This window comes from Cervus canadensis, chromosome 25 (assembly GCF_019320065.1).
Source record: "Cervus canadensis isolate Bull #8, Minnesota chromosome 25, ASM1932006v1, whole genome shotgun sequence".
Lineage (NCBI taxonomy): Eukaryota > Metazoa > Chordata > Mammalia > Artiodactyla > Cervidae > Cervus > Cervus canadensis.
The window spans coordinates 18,238,277-18,263,074 of NC_057410.1; the positions used below are offsets into that span (position 1 = coordinate 18,238,277).

Consider the following 24,798-nt stretch of genomic DNA (forward strand, 5'->3'; position numbering starts at 1 on the left):
AGTAGATACCGTGCCTCCTCCCGGCTTTCCTTTGACCCAAACCCCGGAGGTGGGCTCAGGGGCGGGCGCTTTTGCTGACGTCTTAGTGTGCGCCGGAAGTGCCTTCCCAGGAGCGCGGCGACGAGCGGACGACTACATTTACGGGATCTCCAGGCGGCCCAGAGTCGGTGAGCGCTTTTTACCTTTACGAGAGGTGGATGGGGACGGGCACGCGGGCTCCTGCACCCGGGAACGGGGAGCGAGCGGGCGGGCGGGCGTTTCCGCGGTGGGACCTGGAGTCTCCCGCTGAATTTGAACTGTGCAGGGATTCTGCTCCTGCGGTTGAGGGGGAGAGACGCAGCGGAGTTTGGCATAAAGGAAAGTGTTGAGTCTGTGGTATAATAGGTTCGCTTCTTTTTAGCACCATAATAGGCAAAAAGAGGGCTGAACTAGGTGGCATCGGTGACCCGAGGTCAGTAAGTCGATAAATTTACAGAATGTGTTCGACGTGCCCAGTTCGGTCATAGGCACTTCGGGAGTTACAAAAAAGTGTAAAGCGGCCTTTTTCTGGAGGATCCCTCAGTCTCGTTGGGGAGGCAAGGTCAACTTGGGGACACTCGAATTCACACAGAGACTCATCCTGGGTATTGGTATGGACAACTGTAAAACTTCCTGGCACCTTTTTTCTCCCTATAAATCTGTAATGGGCAAACACTTTTTTTCTCTAAGTGGCAGTAAACCAGGCCCATCATTCCTACAGAAACACCAGAAAATAATGCAGGGTAGTTTATACTTAACTTCTACCCACCAGCACACGCTTCTACCCACAACCACTCCCTGGGAGCTTGCGTGCCAGCAGCCTGGAACTCAGAGCCTCTCGTGGAGCCTGGACGATCAATCCAGACCGAAGCTGATGTCTTCTAGAGAGACGGAAGTGCAATCCAGCCAGGGCGCAGCAGAATTTTGAGAGGCCGGAAGGCCTCCGCGTCCGCCAGCGGACCGCTGGGACTAATTCTTTTGGCAAACTTGTGACCAGCCAAAACTGCCATGCTTCACATTCCTGTTATCCTTGGTTACCGCCCTAGGTGTAAGCCCTTTGGTCTTCTATTCTACACCCTCATACCCCTGCTGCGCTATGCTCGCTCCCTCTCCCTTTATTTAGGCTATCACTGCTTCTCCCTCCTTTTCTTCCCACATTTCACCCCTCAACACAGGAACTGTGCTCTCTGAAAACTTTCTTGTCTGCTTCAAGCATATTCAACCTCTTTATGGAAATTTTCTTACATCTCCTGACACTAATACTTGTTTTTTCCCTCCAGTCCTGTCAGTTGAGCCCTTTCTCTGACCCCTGCATTTATGGGTGGATCATGGCTCCTGCTTCCCTGGCTTAGGCGGTAAAAAATCTTGCCTGCAATGTGGGAGAACCGGGTTTGATCCCTGGGTTGGGAAGATACACTGGAGAAGGAAATGGCAATTCACTCCAGTATTCTTGCCTGGAAAATCCCATGGACAGAGGAGCCTGGAGGGCTGCAGTCCATGGGGTCACAAACAGTCGGACACGACTGAGCAATTAACACTTTCTTTCATGGCTCTAGACATATTCAACTTACTTCAATTTCTAATGCTTTTTTCTTCTGTCAATGTCTTTGCAAAGTTCTTTTTTCTCTGGGACATTTGATTTTCCTTATCCCACGCCTACCCCTTTCTGGTTGATTCCTACATCTGCTAAAAATCTCAGTTTTAGTCAGTTTCTCTGCATGGTATTCCTCATCTCCTATAGACAGAGTTAAGTACCCTTGCCATGAGCGAAGTGCTCTCTACTTGGCTTTTAGTAGCATTTATCAGATGTATCCTGATTGCTTATCTCTTTGTCTTTGCTACTAAGGTAGGCTTTTGAGGAGGAACTGTGTTTGTCTTGTTTACTTCCATAACTCCAGTGCCTAATAGGCAGTCAAAAATTTCTTGAGTCATTGCAGTTGCTGCAGATACAGTCTCAGAATTCAGGTAGTTGATGTCATCTTCTGATTTTAAAATGTAAAAAATCTTTCAAAAGGCATCAGCTGCTACTCGGCTACAGCTGCTTTGGCTATGTGACTGTGTGCTCCCATGGTGCCAGAACATCCAGTTCTTTTCAAGGAAAGTTGGAGAGACGTTTTCTTAAGACGCTATCTCCTACTTTGTAAATGTGGTCAATGGGGTAATGTTTTATTAAGAAAAAAGAAACCTGGGCCAAACAAGTCACATGTGGCTTCTTAGTCATTGGTTTGGAATCTGTTTTAAGTGTTGTACGGTTCAGAAGTGGGCTTTCTGGAGAATAATAGATTTTGAACTGGGCCTTGATGGATATTTGGAAATTGAGTGGGAGAACGAAAAGAAGTATTCCAGTTGGAGAAGTAAGTGTTCTGACTCTAGGGTAGTGTTCATTACTTTGTGACACGGTGAGGAGGAAGGCGTGGAGAGAACAGGAGGCTAGGTGAAATAACAGAAGGGGGCATGAAGGGTAGAGACGTTTGGATTTGTTACAGTTAATTAATAGACTATTAGGCTTCTTGTTCAGGGACACTTCAGCTATGAATTTTAGCATGGTTAATTGAGTGTCTGTCATAAGTGTGGAATGGAGGGTAAAAGACAGGAAGGAGGCTGACCAGTTAAGACTGTAACATTTATCCATATGTGAAATGAGGTTTAGATTTGACAATATTATACTCAAGTCAAACATCTGATAATTTTGCCTATTAATTTCCGTTACTTGTTCACTTACAAGGAACAGTCAAGAAGCTACTACTTAGTATTTAATACTTAAAGAAGTTTTCTTAAAACAGTGAAAGTCAAGTGACATGTGGCACTAGTAGAGAATGCAGCACTTTAACAGTACTGAGTTATCGCGTTCATTATGACGCAAGCAGCGATCTTCTTTCCTCTAGCTTCTTCGCCTTCAATCCATCCTGCGTAGTTTCAGGTTAATCTTCTGGAATGACATTTTCCTCTCACTTTGTTTCTAGGTTTAAAAGCCTACAGGGAGCTCCTCGTCTAGTTTCTGGCTTTGTTGTGCCTTTTAATGCCTTTGGATTTGTTCTCTCTGCTCTTGCCTGTTTGCTCTGTGAAGCAGTGTGGTATGGTGGGAAAGGCTTTGCTTTTAAAGTCATACAGGCCTGAGTCTGATTCGAGGCTCCCTAAGCCTCTGAGATTTGAGCTTTTCAGAGCCTCTGTGTTTTTTTCTGGAATGGGAGGGATAATATCTACTTCAGGGGAGGAAATGAAAGCTTGTTAAGTACCTATGCAGGCTCATTTTTCTGCTCCTTTGCAAAGCGAATCTTCTGCCCTCATCATTTGTATCTTTCTTAGGCACATATCCATTCTGTTTTCTCGGATTCTGCCACTTACTGTTGTTCATCCACGTTTAAGTGATCTTATATTTGATTATATTTGAATTTTCTTGGCTCTTTATAATGGCCATTGCCTGTATTTATCTGTCTCTGAGCACTGAACAGTGATTAATTTCTGTGGATTCTTTATTTTGACCATTTTAGTTGACATCCAGTGTTTTTATTTTCCTCATACAGTTTATATTCTAAAATTTATTTTTGTTCTAGATGTCTGGAATTTTAAACATTTTCAAGTAGAAATAGTATTATGTAATTTTTAGGCTCAGGTTGACACTTAAAAACTTATTTTAATTTAGAATATCAGGAATATGTTTACCTTGCTTTAACGTCAATGGATCAGATCCTAAGGTGAAACAAGTTTAAGATTTAAAAAAAAGTCCCAGCCAATTATATACGGATTTTAGAGAATAAGATATAAGTATTTTTTGAAGCTCTCTAGATGATCCTCTTATGAAGACAGGGTTGAGAATCACTACTTTAGGTGCTGGAGCTAAAGGATTCTCATTGGTACCATTTGCTCAAAATGAGGTGGCATTAGTGTCATGAGATGTGTGATAAGACTCATAATCTAATAGTGCTCATTGGAAGTTTCCTGAATAACCAAAAGGTAAAAGCCAATAATTAGGTTCTCCAGAATAGCTCATGTAGTGGTTATATGAATAATATGTTTATTTGGCCTATATTTAATAAGTACCTCTTGCCTGGAAAATCCCATGGATAGAGGACCCTGGTAGGCTACAGTCAATGGGGTTGCAAAGAGTCGGACACGACTGAGCGACTTCACTTTCTCTTTATTCTGCTAAACAACAGAAGTAAGAGAGGTACACAGTCATTGCCTTTGCTGTGGTGTTTAGTTTGGGAGGGAGGAGAGGAAGGAAAGTAAATTGAATATTAGGTTATATAGTACTAATATAGCAGGGTGCTTTAGGAGGCCTGAAGAAGAAACTCTTCACTCTTTCTGGAGAATATAAGAAAATCTTACACTTTGGCTGAATCTTGAAGAAAGAGAGAAGAGAAAGAGAGTGAAGGCAGATAAGTTGAGGAAAGATATTCTAGGCAGGAGAAAGGCTTGCCATGATAGGGTGATGAGAAATAGTGCCATACTTGCAGAACAAAATGTAGTTTGATATGTCTGGAGGTTCAGGAGACTGCCTGGGAATTGGTAGGAGGTGAAGCTGGAGAGATAGGAGAAAAGTCAAAAATAAGCCATTTTCAAGTTTAGGTGGAGACTTCATTCTTAAGAAATGGGGAGTCACTGAGAGATTTTTAAACTAGTTGTCTTATGGGAACACTTTTGCTATAGTTGCTGGATGTAGGAGGTGACATCAGAAGCAAGGAGACCAGTGTTTTACTGTTGGGGGGTCCAATGACCAGACTAAAAGGAAATGAACAAAGATACCGATAGCTGGGATAGGGAAGGACACGTGCCTTATATATTGAGGTGATAGAAATAATTGGCTTTAGTTAACTGAGATATGATAAGTTTTGGTTCTTGTGTGACTCAGGTTTCTGATTTGGGCCTTTGTTTATCCGATATGGTGTCACTGACCAAAATGGGGAAGACAGGAGATGAAGCAGGTTTCTGAGTAGTGTGAAGGCATCCTGAATTGGAGGTGCTGTGAGATATCCTCTTGAAAGGAAGTGGAGATGTGGGAATCATTTATCTAAAGAGGGCATGTTACCAGCATTAACAGATATTTTCCATGGATACTGAACACGTACATTGTATGGATTGTTCTAGGTGCTTAATAAATTAACAATATAGTTCTTATAGCTCACATTCCTAGTAGTAAGGGACCAGTAATATGCATCAGAGTTATCTAGTATCTTAGATGATTAGTGCTATGAAAAAAAATAGCAAAAATAGGGGGATCTGGTAGAAAAGTGACATTAAGATGACTTTGGAAGTGACATTGAGGGTTAACCATGCAAATACCTGGAGAAAAGCATTCTGGGTGGGGAATCGCCAGTGCAAAGGCCTGAAATGTGACCTAATTGTTCACCGTGGTTTGCTATCAAATCAGTTATTGAATGAATATAAAGAGTGAATGCATTTGGGAAGGAGGGGAAAGCTATTTATCCTGAGTGTATTTAATACTGGAAGTTAACTAGAGCGGTCTTTCTCTAATGCCTTACCTGTGGAATCAAAGCATAAATAGTTTGACAGGAGGATATTAGCTCAGCATTCTTTATGGTCCAGCTCTCATATCCATACATGGCTACTGGAAAAACCATAGCTTTACCTGTACGGACCTTTGTCAATGAATTGATGTCTTTGCTTTTTAATACACTGTCTAGGTTTGTCATAGGTTTCCTTCCAAGGAGCAAACGTCTTCTAATTTCATGGCTGCAGTCACCATCTGCAGTGATCTTCAAATCCAGGAAAATAAATCTGCCACTGTTTCCATTGTTTGCCCATCTATTTGCCATGAAGTGATGGGAATGGATGCCATAATCTTCATTTTTTGAATGTTGAGTTTTAAGCCAACTTTTTCACTCTTCTCTTTCATTTTCATCAAGAGGCTCATTAGTTCCTCTTTGCTTTCTACCATCAGAGTGGTATCATCTACATATCTGAGGTTGTTAATTCTCCTGGCAATGTTGATTCCAGCTTGTGACTCATCCAGCCTGGCATTTTGCATGATGTACTTTGCATGAATTATGTTAAATAAGCTGGGTGACAGTACACAATCTTGGAATACTCTTTTCCCAGTTTTGAACCAATCAGTTATTCCATGTAAGGCTCTACTGTTGCTTCTGACCCACTTGTAGGTTTCTCAGGAGACAGGTAAGATGGTCAGGTATTCCCGTCTCTTTAAGAATTTTCCACAATTTGTGGAAAATTGTGGTCCACACAGTCAGAGGCTTTAGTATAGTCAGTGAAGCAAAGGTAGATGTTTTTCTGGAATTCTCTTGCTTTTCCTATGATTCAGTGGATATAGGCAATTTGATCTCTGGTCCCTCTGCCTTTTCTAAACCCACCTTGTACATCTGGAAGTTCTTGGTACACATACTGTTAAAGCCTAGCTTGAAGGACTTCGACCATCACCATACTGGCATGGAAAATGAGAGCAGTCGTGCAGTAGTTTGAACACTTCGGGCTTGCCCTACTTTGAGATTGGAACGAAAACTGACCTTTTCCAGTCCTGTGGTCACTGCTGAGTTTTCCAAATTTGCTGACATATTGAGTGCAGCACTTTAACAGCATTATCATTTAGGATTTTAAATTGCTCTGCTGGGATTCCATCATCTCCACTAGCTTTGTTCATGGTAGTACTTCCTAGGGGCCCCTTGACTTCACACTCCAGGATGTCTGGCTCTAGGTCAGTGAGCACACCATCATGGTTATATGTTTCATTAAGATCTTTTTTGCATAGTTCTTCTGTGTATTCTTGCCACCTCTTAAGCTCTTCTGCCTCTGTTTAGATCCTTACCATTTCTGTTGTGTATCGTGCCCATCCTTACATGAAACAGTCCCTTGATATCTCCAATTTTCTTGAAGAGATCTCTAGTCTTTGCCATTCTCCTGTTTTCCTCTGTTTTTTTGCATTGTTCATTGAAGAAGTCCTCATCTCTCCTTAGTATTCTCTGGAACTATCAATTCAGTTGGGTATATCTTTCCCTTTCTCCCTGCTTTCGCTTCTTTTCTTTCCTCAGCTATTTTGTAAAGCCTCCTCAGACAACCACGTTGCCTTCTTGCATTTCTTTTTCTTTGGGATGGTTTTGGTCACCGCCTCCTATACAGTGTTACGAACCTCTGTCCACGATTCTTCAGGCACTCTGTCTAGCTGATCTAATCCCTTGAATATATTCGTCACTTCCACTGTGTAATCATAAGGGATTTGATTTAGGTCATACCTGAATGGCCTTGTGGTTTTCCCTACTTTTTTCAATTTAAGCCTGAATTTTTGCAGTAAGGAGCTGATGATCAGAGCCACAGTCAGCTCCAGATCTTGTTTTTGCTGACTATATAGAGCTTCTCCATCTTCAGCTGCAAAGAATCTAATCAGTGTGATTTTGATATTGACCATTAGTGACACCCACGTGTAAAGTTGTCTCATGTTGTTGGAAAAGGGTGCTTGCTTGATCAGTGTGTCCTCTTGGAAAATTCTGGTAGCCTTTGCCCTGCTCTGTTTTGTATACAAGGTCAAATTTGCCTGTTACTCCAGGGATCTCTTGACTTCCTACTTTTGCATTCCATCCCCTATAATGAAAAGAACTAACATCTTTTTTTGGTGTTAGTTCTAGAAGGTCCTGTAGGTCTTCATAGAACTGTTCGACTTCAGCTTCTTCAGCATTACTATTTGGGGCATAAGCTTTGATTACTGTGATGTTGAATGGTTTGCCTTGGAAATGAACTGAACTCATTTGGTCATTTTTGAAATTGTACCGAAGTACTGCATTCCTGACTCTCTTGTGGACCATGAGGGCTACTCCATTTCTTCTAAAGGGATTCTTGCCCACAGTAGTAGATATAATGGTCATCTGAATTAAATTCACCCATTCCTGTCCATTTTAGTTCACTGATTCCACAGGATGTTGATGTTCACACTTGCCATTTCCTTGCTACCTCCTTCTTGACCACATCCAATTCACTTTGGCTCATGGACCCAACATTCCAAGTTCCCATGCAGTATTCTTCTTTACAGCATTGGACATTATTTTCACCACCAAACACATCCCAACTGAGCGTTGTTTCCACCTTGGCCCAGCAGCTTCGTTCTTTCTGGAGCTGTTGGTAATTGCCCTCTGCTCGTCTCTGTGTTGGACACCTTCCTTTCTGGGGGGACTCTTGTTCGGTGTCATATCTTTTTGCCTTTTTGTGCTGTTCATATGGTTCTTGCAACAAGATTACTGGAGTGATTTGCCATTCCCTCCTCCAGTGGGCCATGTTTTATCAGAACTCTTCACTTGACCCGTCCATCTTGGGTGGCCCTGCATGGCGTGGCTCATATCTTTGTTGAGTTACAGAAGCCCCTTCCCCATGACAAGGCTGTGATCCATGAAAGGGAGTATCGGTTATTAGCAAACTTCTGAAGCCTATATTCCCCACACTGAATTCTAATTCTTTTCTCTGCCTGATTGTGATGTAGAGGGTCCTTCCATTTTTCTGTTGTATTCTTCAGTTTTCATGGGGTGTTGGGTTAGAGGACTTTACTAGAGTACTTCTGATACTCCTCTGATGGGTGGAGGTTGGTGAAGTGACGACAGGTAAGTAAACATCATCACTTCAGTTTGCTGGGAGTCTGAGTGCCTTCCTTTAAATTTAGCTGATGAGCTTCAATTCCAGAATGGGTCAACAGGCTAAATCTGGGTAATGTCATAAACATGTGCCTCTGTTTTGAAGATTGCTGTGCTCATCACTTATTCTTAAATGCTTCAAAAATTACACGCAAACTCTTTGAATTCAAGGTGATAAGAGCATTCTTCCCTCATTGCCCTACACGACCTTCATCATATCCTCCTCCTCTGATACCTTTTCCCTTTCCTGTTTTTTTTTTCTTTCTTTTTTTTTTCCTTTCCTGTTTTTTAAAATCCAGCTTAAAGTCCATCTTCTTTACAGCCCATTGTTTTTTCCTTTCTTTTGCAGGTAATCATCAAACTATGGCTGCTGTTTTGTTTTACTAACAGTACATTGTTGCATACGGAGTTGTCTGTTTATATTTCTGTGTTTCCCGCTTACATAGGTTTCTTAAGAGTGAGAGGGGTGTTTGCTACTAGTGGAAGCTAATTATTTGGCTACACCAAAGCGCTGTTTAATTTCACCACTGTTTTGTGCTCTACTATTTTATATACTTATTCTGAAAATACGTAGTAATTTAGATAATAAAGATTATATTTTGTTATTGCTGTTTTATGAAAGCAATAGGTATGGGAAGAGAATGTTTAAAAGCTAAATACCTGCATATTCACTAAAAATATTAATATTTTCGTGTATTCACTAGTAAGAAATAAGTTAAAAAAGTGAAATAATTGATTATAAGAGAATGCTTTATAGGCTAATGTTTGTATTTATTCACAGTGATAGAGACAATTAAATATGTATTTTTATTTGTAAAGGAAACTAATTTCCTTTTATAAAATTATTCCTATAATTACAGTAATTGAAATTTTAAATTAAGATCTTTAAAAAATTGTCAACTTTTTAAAGTAAAGAGAATTTATTTACCAGTTTTACTTGAAACTGTTTTATAGCTCCTAATAAGGTGAATATTGAGGCGACATTAGGTATGAAGTCAAATATGCAGCACTGTCATAGATTTCACTGTAGGAGTTGAAGTTTGGTGATAGTAGTGTAACATCCAGCTGTTTGGGGATGCTGTTTGTTTCTAGTAGAAATTAAGTTCAGAATACAGTTTGATGCCTTACAGGAGATATAGTCAGCAAATTCAGTTGAGAGTTTGATGCTGGATAAATTCATGTTAAATTTTTTTACAAAATTGTAATAAAATGAACACAAAAATTTCCTTTTTAGTCATTAGAGCATAGGATTCAGTGGTATCAGGTACATCACATTGTTGCACAACCATCACCACCACCCAGTGCTTTTCATCTCCCCAAACTGAAATAGCATGCCTATTAAACAGTAACTATCTATCTAATAAATTTGCTTTTATTTAAGTTTGTTTCCTGTCTCTGGATTTTAACTCCGTGATTCATTTCTTTACACTCAGCTCTTCCACAAAGGAATTTAATTGGTCTCTTGTCTCTTGATGATGTATATTCTAGATAGTACTATTTTGACTTTCTGTATGATTGTGTTTCTTAATTTTTGCTTTGTTCTAGCTGCTTTATTTCCAGTTGCTGGGCTTCATCAAAGTTAATTACTTTCACTTTGTTTGCTGCTTTTTTTCTTTAGCTTCTGTAACTTGTGGATTGATTAATTAAAGTAGCAATACTGTGAGGTAATTGCAATAAAATTTTTGTTTTTCGTCTTCCAAACTGCCAGGCAATAAAAGGGAACTAGATCAAGAGATCAAGAGTGACCTATAAATTTAAGACTATAAATACAGTCTTATTTCTTCACTTAGCTAGTGAGGCACTTCTCAAAATTTCTGTACAGAAATTAGGTGAGCCTAATCTTTCTAGTAGACCCACTCCTCTGTCCTTTGAATTTCATGCAAAGTGGTAGCTAGAGCTAGAGCCTTGAGTAGAGTTAGTTACTGTTTTTAAAAGTTAAGAATATTTGAGATATTTGCAAATTTCATCATAAGTCATACATGCCTTTTTCCTTCTTTTTTCATTTTTATGTAAGGTTGCTCAATGTACTTTGTATATTTTGAGGGAAAGTCATTAAAAGTTTTCCTTCAAACTTACACCTAATAAACTGAGTGTTCTTTGATGAGCTGATGATTATTGGTTTGATACTGGGATTACTTTTGAACATGGGACCATTTATTACCAATATAAAAATGTAGGGTTTTCCAGACTAAAAGGATGTCAGATTTTCTTTCAATATGTGAGATGCTTTAAAGCTAGTGTTCTGGGGGAAAATGGCCTTCAGCATCTAGTGCAGTCCTTTCAGAGAAAGGATAAGAGAGATACCCTGTCCACCCCTCAGTTGGCGAAATTAGGACTAGAAATCTTCTTGACAACAAAATTTTGTTGTTCTTATGAAACTTGAGTGGCCTCTGGTTTTCAAAATAATATATTCTATTTTCAAAGGTGTGTTTGAAGGGAGTTTTGCTTATTAAGGCACATAATTTTTTATTTTGAGAGCTTGTACAAATGAATAAAAGTTTAATTATATTTCTCTATTGGTATGTACAGACGCAAATCCTTACCGTATTCCCCCTCACCTACAGGAGATTGTTGACAACTTTAAATTTGATTCCCGAAAGGACTCAAGTAAGTAGAATAGTAATTATTCATACATTTTTGTTGGTGTGGGAAGCCAGTAGATTTCGGTAATTTAGTATTGCATCTTGTTAAGAAACTATATAGTATTTCTTTAGAGCTCTTGTAGTTTTTCTTTCTCATTAATTACAAAATCTTACTTTTCCTTATGTTCTCCTTTAGTTCATTAATTTATAGTTAGAATTTTTGCCATCACTTGACATATTTTATTTACTGAGTGATTTTCAGGACCTTTAAAAACAATGATCTGTTTTTATAATATTAAAGTGTGTAAAACCTGCAGTGAAAACATTTGCCCTCCTATACTTCAGCCGTCTCGTTTCCCCAGAGGCAGGCACGGTTATGTTCTCTTGCTTAGACTCCCAGGAGCAGTCTGTGCACAAGCACGTGTGTATTCACATCCTGCTTTTTCACTTCCAAGGTGTCTGCATACTCTACATGTTAGTCTCCCCTTTGCTCTTTTTTACTTAACAGTGTATCTTGACAGTCTTTCTATGTTGTTATATATGATATTACTTTTCCTTGACATGGTTTGCATAGAATTACTTTATATGAATGTATAATATTTCATTTAATCTGTACCCTCCTGAGGGACATTTTAGGTGGCTTTCAGTCTTTGCCATGCACACGGACAAGTATATGTAGATGGGAATTGCCAAGTCAAAGCGTATGTGTATTTAACATTTTTAATAGATGCTGTCAAATTGTTTCCAGTCTGTTCCAAATTATATTTCATTAATGCATGAATGTTGCTTTCCTTACCCTGGGCTTCCCTGGTTGCTCAATTGGTAAGGAATCTGCCTGCAATGCAAGAGACCCTGGTTTGATTCCTGGGTCCAAAAGATCTGCTGGAGAAGGGGATGGCTACCCCCTCCAGTATTCTTGGGTTTTCCCGGTGGCTCAGCTGGTAAAGAATCCACCTGCAATGCAAGAGACCTGGGTTTGATGCCCGGGAGAAGGGAATGGCTACCCATTCCAGTATTCGGACCTGGAGAATTCCATGGACCGTATAGAACTTGGCGTCACAAAGAGTTGGACACCACTGAGTGACTTTCACTTTCACTTTTCTTACTTTCATCAAAACAGTTTGATTTTGCAGAGCTTTGGGTACACCATTATAGTTTTAGTTTTCATCTTTATTTTGAAGAAAGGTGAGCATCTTTTCAAAAGATTAAGCAATTGCATTCCTTTTTTTTTTGTGAACTGTCATATATCTGTTTTTCTTTAGGGTAGCTGGGTTTTTTTTTTTTTCCCCTGTGATTTGATTTCAGTTTGTTGCTGTTACTGTTTCTGTGTACTATTATCTTAAGTAGGATAAAACCTAGCTCATTGTTTAGATTGAAACTTTTTTACTGAAACCTGGATTCAGTAAAGGTAGGAGAGAAGAAGTAATGTTGACAGTTCCTTTTGAGCTTCCATCAATTCTTCCACCTGAAAGACTGTTTACTTTGAAATAACATTGTTAATAATTATATTGTTAATGATTATTGAGTTGGAATTCAGGTTAATTTATGCATAATAGTAAAAGCTAATTTATAACTTAAGATTTCCCCTGGCACTTTGGTTAGTTAATTTTATTTGGTCTATTTGTATTAGAACACATTATATATATATTTTTTTTTTTTTTTACAGAGAGAATTAAGGTTGATTGTACTATGGTAGTGTTAAAAAATATTGCCCTCATCTTCCAGACTTTATTTTTCCCTTAGCTTAAACTAACCTAAAATATTACAGTCCTGTGCTGCCAAAACGGGATGTCCATTCTTTTTTCTCCTCCTTAGTATTTCATCATAAAGAACCACCAAAAATCTCTTGATGTATGTCTTTGAAATATTTTTCTTCTTCACGGATCTGTGGACTGTGCATGTGGACTTGTTGCCTTGTTTTCTGTGTACTAAAAGACCCGAACTTGGTACCTGTCCCATTTTGCTTCTTGCTCAAGATCATCTGTCTACTCATCAGGATGGTTCACAGATCTATACTGATCCATGAGTACTTTACCCTCTTCCAGTTCTATCCTGTTAAATATTTGTCATCTACTCTGGGGCTACCTGCCTGTTTTTGTAGATAGAATGTTTTGGGAGCGTGGCCACACCCATACATTGATATATGTTGCCTGTGACTGCTTTCATGTTATAAAATAGCAGAATTGAGCAGCTGTAGCAGAGACCTGTGACCTGCAGTGCCAGAAGTATTTGTCTGGTCCTTTACAAAGACATTTGCCAGCTACTCAACCGTGGCGTCAGCGTTTTATGTAAATAACTTACATCTTGTTCACAGATGCTTTTTCATCAGGACTCTGTATCACGCTGCATTAGCTCTCTACCCAGAATGTGTCAGCTCTCTGTCAAAGTAGGAGTCTCTCTTTGCCTCCCACATGTGAAGAATGCTGGCAGAACTTTTAATTTCAAATTTTACAAAGGTGCCTTGGCATTAAAATGAGATTATAGAATTGAAAAAAAAAATCAAGAGCGGTTTCTTTCAGGGTTTGTTGAGTATGTTTTCACAGGATTGTTTACTTAGTGTTTTTTCCAGGTGAAACCACTTCTTTGGATGTACAGAGACAGTAAGCTTTTAAGGATGTATCAAAGATGAAGCTGCTGTTGTACACATCATTCAGCTTTGCTGATAAGTCTCTGATACTACTCATTAAAATGAATCTTTTCTAATTTTCACTCTATGAGAATGGAAAACTGGTGGTAGTATGAATCTTCCCATAGTTAATGGGAATATGGTCTTTGAAGCTTTTCATAGCCTTGGAAATTGAAGAAAGGTGGGACTTTTTATTACATTTTTTTTAAAGAAAATTTCAAAATTATTTTTGAAGAATTGTTTTAATTATTCTTTTTTCCTTTTGATCACTTAAATTTATTCCTCCTTAAATGTCTCTAGAAAATATTTGTATCAGAATGTAATAACTTACCGTTTCCTTTTCTTACTTACTTCCTAGTAACCTAAAACCCATTATTCTCTGGTTTCTTTTTTTATTCTTTAGTGGCTTACAGAGGAGATGAAATGTGGTCTGAGGGACGATATGACTATGAAAGACTTCCAAGAGAAAGAGTACCTCCTCGAAGTCACCCCAGTGTAAGTTGTTCTTACATTAGAATAATTCAAAACCTGGTGTCCAAGTGAATTTTCTGTCAAAACTAGTTTTAATAGGGATAGATCAAGCTTTTAAAAGTCAAAAGTTTGAAAATAAAAGATAACATTTTGTTTATGTAGAAAATCTATAGTTTATATTTCTTATTTAAATTTCTAAAAGGGAGGGTTTGTATTGAATGTAATTTGTGAAGAAAATTCAAGGTTTGATAAAACTCAGACCATCTGTTAACAAAGAAGTATTTAAGCAAGGGGCAGCTCGGGCAGGTAGGCAGTTTCTGGTATGCTGTTCTGCTGCTTTTCTCTTTGTTTCTCTGGGAGTTAGTAATTTGAGCCAGTCCTTTTCTTTGCTCAAGGAGCTTGCTGTTTTGCTTTTTATTCCCAGCACTGTGTTTATAACCTGGCACATAGTAGGCACTGATGTTTATTGAATGGGTGTATGTTCTCTCTCTCTGTCTCTCAAAATCCTCTGTAGAGATCCAAGGGAGGATCTGGAGAAGGTCAAGAAGCTGTCAAACTTTTACTTAGGGCGATTGGGCTCATGGTGATGGTATATGAGTATATTATGGATTCATTGTACAGCATCAGAAGGCACAAATATTTGTTTATATGTTAGTTGTTTTTTACTTCTGTAAGTAAATCCTCTAACCCTCTTAGATGGGTGATAATCACCTTCATGATTGTCATTTCTGCTAGGTTACAGCTTACGTTGGGGTTGGTCTCAAGTGATTTAAGGTGGAAAAAACGAAGAGGCCTACCATATTTCAGAAGGGGCAGATTTAATTATTACCAAATGTCATTTTTTCCAGGTTGATTTATAGACTTGATGTTTCTAATAAATATCTCAATTTAAAAATATTTTCAGCTTGATAGGATTATTTTTTAGTTTACCTAGAACAAACAAGTGATAAAGAAAATGTAGGACTAATGCAGCAATGAGAAAAGGTACGGATTATTTTTTTTAAAACAATTTTTTTTAGGTCCCTTACTCTTGTATGGCTATATCCTATTAGAAATTTGGGATACTTAAAAGGATTTTCTGTGTGGTTATGCCATTAACAGAATATATATCATTGGGTTTGTTTTACTTTGTTTTTTTTCTTTTCTAGTTAGGTTTTTTTTAATGTAACACATTTGTTGTTGTTGTTTAGCCACTGAGTCATGTGCGACTCTTTGTGACCCTATGGACTATAGCCCACCAGGCTTCTTAGTCTGTGGGATTTGCCAGGCAGAAATACTGGAGTCTCTACTGCTGAGCCACTATGAAAGTTTCTGTAACACATTTGCATGGCTTCAGATTATAAAATAAGGTATATTTAGAGAGAAGATGACTTCCTTTAAATGATAATTTATTGTGATTATCTATTTAGCTAGTGCCTGCTTACTGTAAGTGAGGTATAAACTTCCTAATCTTCAAAACAATTTTGAGTGTTGAATAGTATAACATTTATAGAGCTTAGTAGAGCCTTAAAATGTAGACAGAAATTTATATGTGGCAATACAGTTTCAGATAACAATGGGAAATACTCATGATAAAATCATGGAGAAAGTTACAACATAAAACCTTTATGACACTATTCTGCACTGTGTGTACATGCTACGAATATGATAATGTAGAACATACTGCAGTGGGAGTTGGCTTAAAGAGCTGTTAAAATTGAAAGCCAGGAGACCTGCCCAGAGACTATTGCTAAGCAAAGAAGCTGGTTTAAATAAGATGGGGAGGAGTGAATTTTAAGATAGGAATCAGTTTATCAGTGTCATAACTCAAATATGTCAGCAAATCTGGAAGACCCAGCAGTGGCCACAGGACTGGAAAAGGTCAATCTTCATTTCAGTTCCCAAGAAGGGCAGTACTAAAGAATGTTCAAACCATCAGACAGCTGCACTCATCTCCCATGCTAGTAAGTTCATCATTAATATCTTGCATGCTAGGCTTCAGTGTTACACAAACCACGAACTTCCAGACGTCCAAGTTGTGTTTAGAAAAGTCAGAGGTAAGTGAAAGTGAAAGTCGCTCAGTCGTGTCCTGCTCTTTGCGACCCCATGGACTATACAGTCCATGGAGTTCTCCAGGCCAAAATACTGGAGTGGGTAGCTTTTCCCTTCTCCAGAGGATCTTCCCAACCCAGGGATCTAAACCAGGTTTCTCGCATTGCAAGCGGATTCCTTCCCAGCTGAGCCACAAAGGAAAAGGCAGAGGAACCAGAGATCGAATTGCCAACTTATTTGCTGGATCATGGAGAAAGCAAGGGAATTCAAGAAAAACATCTGCCTCTGCTTCATTGACTACACTAAAGCCTTTGACTTGTGGATCATAACAAATTGTAGAAAGCTCTTAAGGAGATGGAAATACCGGATGATCTTAGCTGTCTGCTGAGAAACCTGCACCCGAGTTAAGAAGCGACATTTAGCTGCCTGGTATGGAACAACTGAGGTTTAGGGTTTAGAAAGGAGCACAGCAGGGCTGTCTGTTGTCACCATGTTTGTTTAACCTGTATGCCGAAAAACAAACAAACAAACAAAAAACCTGTATGCCCAGCGCATCAGGAGAAATGTCGGGCTGGATGAGTCACAAGCTGAAATCAAGATAGGCAGGAGAAATATCAACAACCTCAGATGTGCAGATGATACCCCTCTACCGGCAGAAAGCAAAGAGGAACTAAAGAACCTCCTGGTGAAGGTAAAGGAGGGGAGTGAGAAAGTTGGCTTAAAACTAAATTTAAAAAAAACTAAGATCATGGCATCCAGACCCATTGCTTCATGGCAAATAGAAGGGGAAAAGGTGGAAGCAGTGACAGATTTCCTCTTCCTGGGCTCTAAAATCACTGCGGATGGTGACTGCAGCCATGAAATCAGACGACAATTGCTTCTTGGCAGGAAAGCTATGACAAACCTAGACAGTATGTTGAAAAGCAGAGCCATCATTTTGCCGACAAAGGTTCATATAGTCAAGTCTATAGCCTTCCCAGTGGTCTTGTACGGTTGTGAGAGCTGGATCATAAAGAAGGCAGAACACCAAAAAATTGATGCCTTTGAACTGTGGTGCTGGAGAAGATTCCTAAAAGTCCTTTGGACATCATGGAGATCAAAGCAGTCAATTTTAAAGGAAATCAACCCTGAATACTCATTGGAAGGACTGATGCTGAAGCTCCAGTATTTTGGTCACCTGATGTGAACAGATGACTCTTTGGAAAAGTCCCTGTTGCTGGGAAAGATTGAGGGCAAAAGGAGAAGAGGACATCAGAGGATGAGATGGCTGGATGGACATGAACTTGGGCGAACTCTGGGAGATGGTGTGGGACAGGGAGGCCTGGCGTGCTGCGGCTTTGGGGTTGCAGGGAGTCAGACATGGTGACTGAACAACAACAAAAGACCAATGGGTAGAACCCTCTAATCTCATTGTCTGTGTGAGAATGAATTTGAGAAAGTTCATATCTCAAGGCCTTTATTTTTATCTGAAGTAAGAGGTGGCAAGATCATCTGTTGAAAGCAGAGGAGGTAGAGGGAGACTTGAGGCCAGGTTATAGGGATCTCCTGACCAGAGATGTTTAAAAACACTGTTGCTGAAGGTCTATAAGCTTAAATTTTGTAGGGGCACCAATTTGGGAGTAGCGAAAGCAAGTTGTATTGATTTAAGATTGCAAGATGAGTGATGGACCCAGGGAGGTAAGAATTATTGAGGTAATGTGTTATGTGGAATGGACTGATTAGGAAAGGGAATAAGGCTGTGAGACAGACAGTGAATTGAAAGCAGTGAGAGGTTGAAGGACAGGAAAGTCTCTGTGAGGTTGAAGACGAGGTATGGCGGAAAGATAAGTAGTCAATATCTTGGAATGTAGAGTTTCCAAAATGGAGCAGTTCTGGGTACTGAAATTCAGTGTATGTGGTAGGAATGAGGGTGGGTGAAGGTTATTGGAGTTGAGATTAACAGAACTTTGAGGTTGGATTTTGGATCAGTGATATAAATTAGGGCTCTCAGTCCTCACTGTACATTAGATTCACCTAGAGGACTCTTAAATACCAGTGAATGGGTCCTCCCTAGCTAATGAAGTCATGATCTTTGTGGCTAGAATCTGGATGTCAGTGTTGTTTAAAAGTTCATCAGGTAATTCCTATTTGCAGAGTTAAAGTCAGATTGTGACTGAGCACTGAAGTCACTGATGATGACAGTTGAGTTCAAGATGTCAGGTGAGGGAAAGGGAAAGTGAAAGTCGCTCAGGCGTGTCCAACTCTTTGTGACCCCATGGACTATACAGTCCATGGAATTCTCCAGGCCAGAATACTGGAGCGGGTAGCCTTTGCCTTCTCCAGGGGATCTTCCCAACCCAGGGATCGAACCCTGATCTCCCACATTGCAGGCAGATTCTTTACCAGCTGAGCCACAAGGGAAGCCCAAGAATACTGAAGTGGGTAGTCTATCCCTTCTCCAACGGATCTTCCCGACCCAGGAATCAAACTGGGGTTTCCTGCGTTGCAGGAGAGGGAAGTCCTCAGTGAATGAGGATGTTGTAGTAAAACCTAAACAATGTTTTCATTTTATGCCATTTTTGTGTGTGTCAAAGTGAAACAGAGGCATTTTTTCCTTTTAAAATAATTTCATCAGCTGTAAGCAGATAGGGAGATATGTTTTTACACAAGTGTCTGTGAAATCAGATTAGATGTATTCAACTGTAAGTCTGAAGGTAAATCTTACTTCGTTAAGTTCTCTGGCTTCTAGGCTCCTCCTAGATGGGGAAGAATCCAGACAGCTTTTCTCCTTTTGGAGCACGGCACATGCCCAGACCTTGTCCAAGTTCATTCCTCTCCTATTTTAATTCCGTTAGAAATATCTCTCCATTCCCCCAATCAGTTTGTCTTACTCTATAAAGTCTGTATTCTCATATCCTCTCTCCATAAGAATCAGACACTACAGATTTTCTGGTGAACACTTATTATGGTTATTAATTTAAAGCCTTCGTTTCCTTTCCCCTCAATATGTTATACTCCTTTGATGGCTCTTGGAAAATTATCCCTTTGCCTTTTATGTTACACCTGCATTTCAGTTTTTAAAAAAAATGGAGGTTTTTAACTTTGTCTGTGACGTGGAACTCTTTAGCAGTCTGGTGAAGCCTATTACTTACAGTTATTATTATAGCCTAAAACTATTAAAAATCATATTTGTGATATAGTGGTATATACTTCTTTAAGTAGATTGTTAGATGTCAAGCAAGAAGTAATGGTAGGGATTTCATTGCAATGGTTTCAAAGGAGTGATGAGTGTAAATGATACTCTTGAGGTATCTGCAACAGCTGTAACGTAATATAAAAATACCTGTGATTTCTGTTAGTGGCAAAGCCACAGATAGTCCTGCTGCTGTTGTGTTGTTTGTTGCTTGCTTTTAGGTGGAAAAGTAATTTTCTATTCACATCTCATTTCATGGACTGGCAGAATTCTTAGGTGAAAATGTTTAAATGATACAAACTGGAAATATACATAAAGTTGTAATTATTACTTGGACCTAATAAAATCATAATTAAAAATTTTAAAATATTTGCTTACAAAACGAAAAAAGTAAAATAAAATATTTGCTTACAAAACGAGATCATTTAGTAATATTTTAAAAACTGTATTGTTGTGTAATATTGGCATTATACAAGATCGTTCCTTAGCTGCATTGTGCATAAAAGCTCCAAACTGGCAACAATCCAGATATCCAACAGTGTGGATAAATTAATTGTGCAGTTATACAGCAATGAGAAAGAATGGACTGCTGTCAAATGCAGCAACATGTGTGAACCTCCCAAACAATACTGAAACAAAAGTGTATATCTTATATGTTTCCTTTTATATAAAGTTTCAAGATAGGCAGAACTAGCCAGGAAAGAGGTTGCTTTTGGAAGACAGAGGTAGTGACTGGGAGAGGGCACAGAAAGGCTTTTGCCATGCTAGGAATGTTGTTTCTTGATCTGGGTGGTAGTTACACAGTGTGATAACCTTGTGAAAATTTATCCAAAAATAACATTTACAGTTAGTATACTTTTTTAGATGAATGTCATACCTCAATAAAACTTCATGTAAAAATTTGAAAGATGAGCACCCCCAGATCGGTAGGCGTCCAATATACTACTGGGAAAGAGCAGAGTAATAGCTACAGAAAGAACGAAGAGGCTGAGCCACAGCAGAAATGACACCCAGTTGTGGTTGAAAGGATAGGATATATTTTTTCCCTAAATATAAAACTTTAGCAGATCCTTCAAAAATTGAGAACCCACTCTCACTAGTGTCTGAGATAGAGAAAGTTAATGTTCTATTTTATTTTTATGTTTGGGTTCTCTGCTCTAACAAAACAAAAACAGATGATTTTATTGCATTTCTCTGTCTCTCTTTTTTATTACTTTACTTTGTCCCATTGTCCCATTCATTCTCAAGTCTGATACGCCAGAAATATGTTTGAAAAACTATTGCTGTGACATAAAGTGTGACATCAAATAGGGACTTTAGATGGTACCTACTACACTAGTATGTCCTCAGTTGTAAAGTATCTATTTTGTGAACTTCTGAGTTTGATTAACCTTGAAAGCAACTGGACATATATTTTGGTGCTAATGTTAAATTACACTTTATTTGAGTATCGGAAAGCTTATCCTTAGTTGTAACTTGCCAAATATACCAGTTATTATTTAGTACTTTAGAGCACTTAAAAATTCCTCTGTTTTGATAATAAGTTACTTGTAAGGTACTTCACATAAATTTTTATTTGGTTTTAAACTTGAGTAGATAAATAGGAGACTTAAGCCCAAAGAAGTATATTACACAGAATCTGCGTGTAAACATGCACATTCTTTTATTGGAAGGACATTGATTATGATAGAACATCCACATTTAACTTTTAGATGTCCATAAGACCTTTATTTTTTAAAATATGCTTTCTGTTTAATCTGTAATTTCTATGAGCTTATCTGACTTTGTAGCCTTGATAAAAGTTTTGTGACAGTGGCTTTTAGACACCAGTAAGTTTTCAGTTGTGGAAGTCTACCTTGTTAGCCTGATAGGGAACAGATAGAAAATGTGGAACATTGTAATGAAGTTGCAGCATAAAGTGTCCATTTTCTGTTGGCTTATTTCAGATTTTTAGGGGTTATAAAGTTTGGAAACTAGGATCAAAACACTTAATGGTTTATATTCTGGGCACTGTAATATAACTGGAACTGAAGTAGTCCTGTCTATTTCTACATGTCTTCTTCGGTTAACAAATGTATGTCAAGTAAAAGATTTTCAATCTTGGTGGCAGTGAACATTATAAAGATTGAGGGTAGTGATGAGCAGCAACACTGAAAGAAATTTTTATTTTGGGGGAGTTCCCTGACAGTCCAGTGCTTTCACTGCCATGACTGGGGTCAAACCTTGGTCGGGAGGCTAAGATCCCACGTACTGAAGGGTACAGCCAAGGGGGAGAGGAAATTAAAAAGATTTTTTTCTATCACAGTTAGTTTTGAGTTATATAATTAGATTTTATAATTAAATATTTACATAACAATATTTCTTTCCTTGAGTTAGTTGAATGTTTGTACTGTTCATTTCATTGGTTATTTCTCTCCTGGAGACTATAGGGAGTTGGAAATAAATTTTTTAGTGAATTCTTACATGAGTTTGTTAATTTCTAACATCTTGTAGATAATATATGGTCCATATATTTGTTCCATATATTCTCAAATTTAAATGTACCCCAAATAACATTAAGAGATCTTTCTTTTATCCAACTTGAAATAAGTAATCAAGTCTACTAAACTTAGCAGTTCAGTTATTTACATATTCTAGATAATATTGCTCAAAGTATGTTAATGTAGAAATAGTCCTTTTTTTCCCACTCTTATCTTTTTTTTTTTTCATTTATTTTTATTAGTTGGAGGCTAATTACTTCACAACATTGCAGTGGGTTTTGTCATACACTGACATGAATCAGCCATGGAGTTACATGTATTCCCCATCCCGATCCCCCCTCCCACCTCCCTCTCCACCCACTCCCTCTGGGTCTTCCCAGTGCACCAGGCCCGAGCACTTGTCTCATGCATCCCACCTGGGCTGGTGATCTGTTTCACTACAGATAATATACATGCTGTTCTCTCGAAACATCCCACCCTCGCCTTCTCCCACAGAGTCCAAAAGTCTGTTCTGTACATCTGTGTCTCTTTTTCTGTTTTGCATATAGGGTTATCATTACCATCTTTCTAAATTCCATATATATGTGTTAGTATGCTGTAATGTTCTTTATCTTTCTGGCTTACTTCACTCTGTATAATGGGCTCCAGTTTCATCCATCTCATTAGAACTGATTCAAATGAATTCTTTTTAATGGCTGAGTAATATTCCATGGTGTATATGTACCACAGCTTCCTTATCCATTCATCTGCTGATGGGCATCTAGGTTGCTTCCATGTCCTGGCTATTATAAACAGTGCTGCGATGAACATTGGGGTGCATGTGTCTCTTTCAGATCTGGTTTCCTCAGTGTGTATGCCCAGAAGTGGTATTGCTGGGTCATATGGCAGTTCTATTTCCAGTTTTTTAAGAAATCTCCACACTGTTTTCCATAGTGGTTGTACTAGTTTGCATTCCCACCAACAGTGTAAGAGGGTTCCCTTTTCTCCACACCCTCTCCAGCATTTATTGCTTGTAGACTTTTGGATAGCAGCCATCCTGACTGGCGTGTAATGGTACCTCATTGTGGTTTTGATTTGCATTTCTCTAATAATGAGTGATGTTGAGCATCTTTTCATGTGTTTGTTAGCCATCTGTATGTCTTCTTTGGAGAAATGTCTGTTTAGTTCTTTGGCCCATTTTTTGATTGGGTCATTTATTTTTCTGGAATTGAGCTGTAGGAGTTGCTTGTATATTTTTAAGATTAATCCTTTGTCTGTTTCTTCATTTGCTATTATTTTCTCCCAATCTGAGGGCTGTCTTTTCACCTTACTTATAGTTTCCTTTGTAGTGCAAAAGCTTTTAAGTTTTCATTAGGTCCCATTTGTTTAGTTTTGCTTTTATTTCCAATATTCTGGGAGGTGGGTCATAGAGGATCCTGCTGTGATTCATGTCGGAGAGTGTTTTGCCTATGTTCTCCTCTAGGAGTTTTAAAAAATATGGAATGCTTCACAAATTTGCGTGTCATCCTTGCACAGGGGCCATGCTAATCTTCTCTGTATCATTCCAATTTTAGTGTATGTGCTGCTGAAGCGAGCACTTCCCACTCTTATCTTATGAAACACTTTTAAAGTGTGCACTTGCATACTTTTAATTCTTTGCATACCTCACATTTTATCATCTATTAATGTTCATGTAAATATAACTTTTTTCATTATCTTATGAAAATTTTCAGACCTACAGCAAAGTTGAATTTTATAGTGAACATCCATTTATTCATCATTTAGATTCAACTATTAACATTTTATTAAAATGTTTTCATCCATCTATCTGTCCTTTATAAGTACACCTAGTCCATCAGATTTTAGGGATGCATTTCAGAGGAAACTGGACAACACTACACTTTCCATTAGCTACTTAAACATGCATATCATTAGCTAAAGTGCAGTTTTTTTTAAGTATAACTGTGAGAATTACATACATTAGATGCGAAGTCTTAAGTGTTCATTTGCTGAGTTTTGATTTAGTAATGTTGCTGTGTAGAGCTGCCCTGCTGCTGCTGCTGCTGAGTCGCTTCAGTCGTGTCCGACTCTGTGCGACCCCACAGACGGCCGCCCACCAGGCTCCTCTGTCCCTGGGATTCTCCAGGCAAGAGCACTGGAGTGGGTTGTCATTTCCTTCTCCAATGCATGAAAGTGAAGTGAAAGTGAAGCCGCTCAGTTGTGTCCGACTCTAGGAGGTGTCTAATCTCTTGGCGGACAAAATTGCATGGACTTTCATTTTGTTGTTACTATTTCCAGAGAGACAGGATCAGTTCTCAGCTACATTCTGTAATATGTTCTGGTTTTCTGGGGACAGTTCCGGCTTCAGATATTTGACATATTATTCCCCAAAGCCATTGAAATGACCCGGAGATATCAATATTCCATTGAAAATTCAGTGAGTGAATTAAACCAGTAAGTGCTACAGTGCAGATATTGTGTTGCTTAGTCACTAAGTCATGTCTGACTCTTTGCTACTCCATGGACTGTATCTCACCAGGCTCTTCTGTTCATGGGATTTCACAGGCAGGAATTCTGGAGTGGGTTGCTGTTTCCTTCTCCAGGGGATTTTCCTGACAGAGGAATCAAACCTGTGTCTCCTGCTTTGACAGGCAGATTCTTTACCACTGAGCCACCAGGGAAGCCCTACAATACGGATATGTGTCTAAAGCATGAAGGATTGGAGTGAGGAAAGCTCAAGCTTTTGAAAGCAGAAGTCCTCCAGACTTGTGGGTAATCAAATTTTTTAGTTAGGTGTTGTACTTTTCTGGTAAAAAGCATGTAATGCCAACAGTAGTATAAAACTGAGATG

At 38.8% G+C, this 24,798-nt stretch overlaps 1 protein-coding gene and 1 non-coding gene across 9 annotated transcripts in view; one reads left to right on the forward strand and one right to left on the reverse strand.

The window, feature by feature from the left end:
* The first annotated feature begins 50 nt into the window (after positions 1 to 50).
* PPHLN1 (periphilin 1) overlaps positions 51 to 24,798 on the forward strand; it is a 145,259-nt gene continuing 120,511 nt past the window's right edge. For 3 of the 8 annotated variants that reach the window (XM_043446355.1, XM_043446358.1, XM_043446363.1), the window contains exons 1-3: positions 80 to 167; positions 11,171 to 11,213; positions 14,218 to 14,309. In XM_043446355.1, coding sequence (XP_043302290.1) covers position 11,213; positions 14,218 to 14,309 — 93 coding nt within the window. In that variant the 5' untranslated portion in view covers positions 80 to 167; positions 11,171 to 11,212. Of the gene's footprint in view, positions 168 to 11,135; positions 11,214 to 14,217; positions 14,310 to 24,798 lie in introns of all 8 variants that reach the window. The other 5 variants (XM_043446357.1, XM_043446359.1, XM_043446361.1 and 2 more) reach the window with 3 other exon arrangements.
* Positions 23,439 to 23,545, reverse strand: LOC122427906. The gene has a single exon (XR_006265597.1). It is a non-coding gene; the product is annotated as a U6 spliceosomal RNA (small nuclear RNA).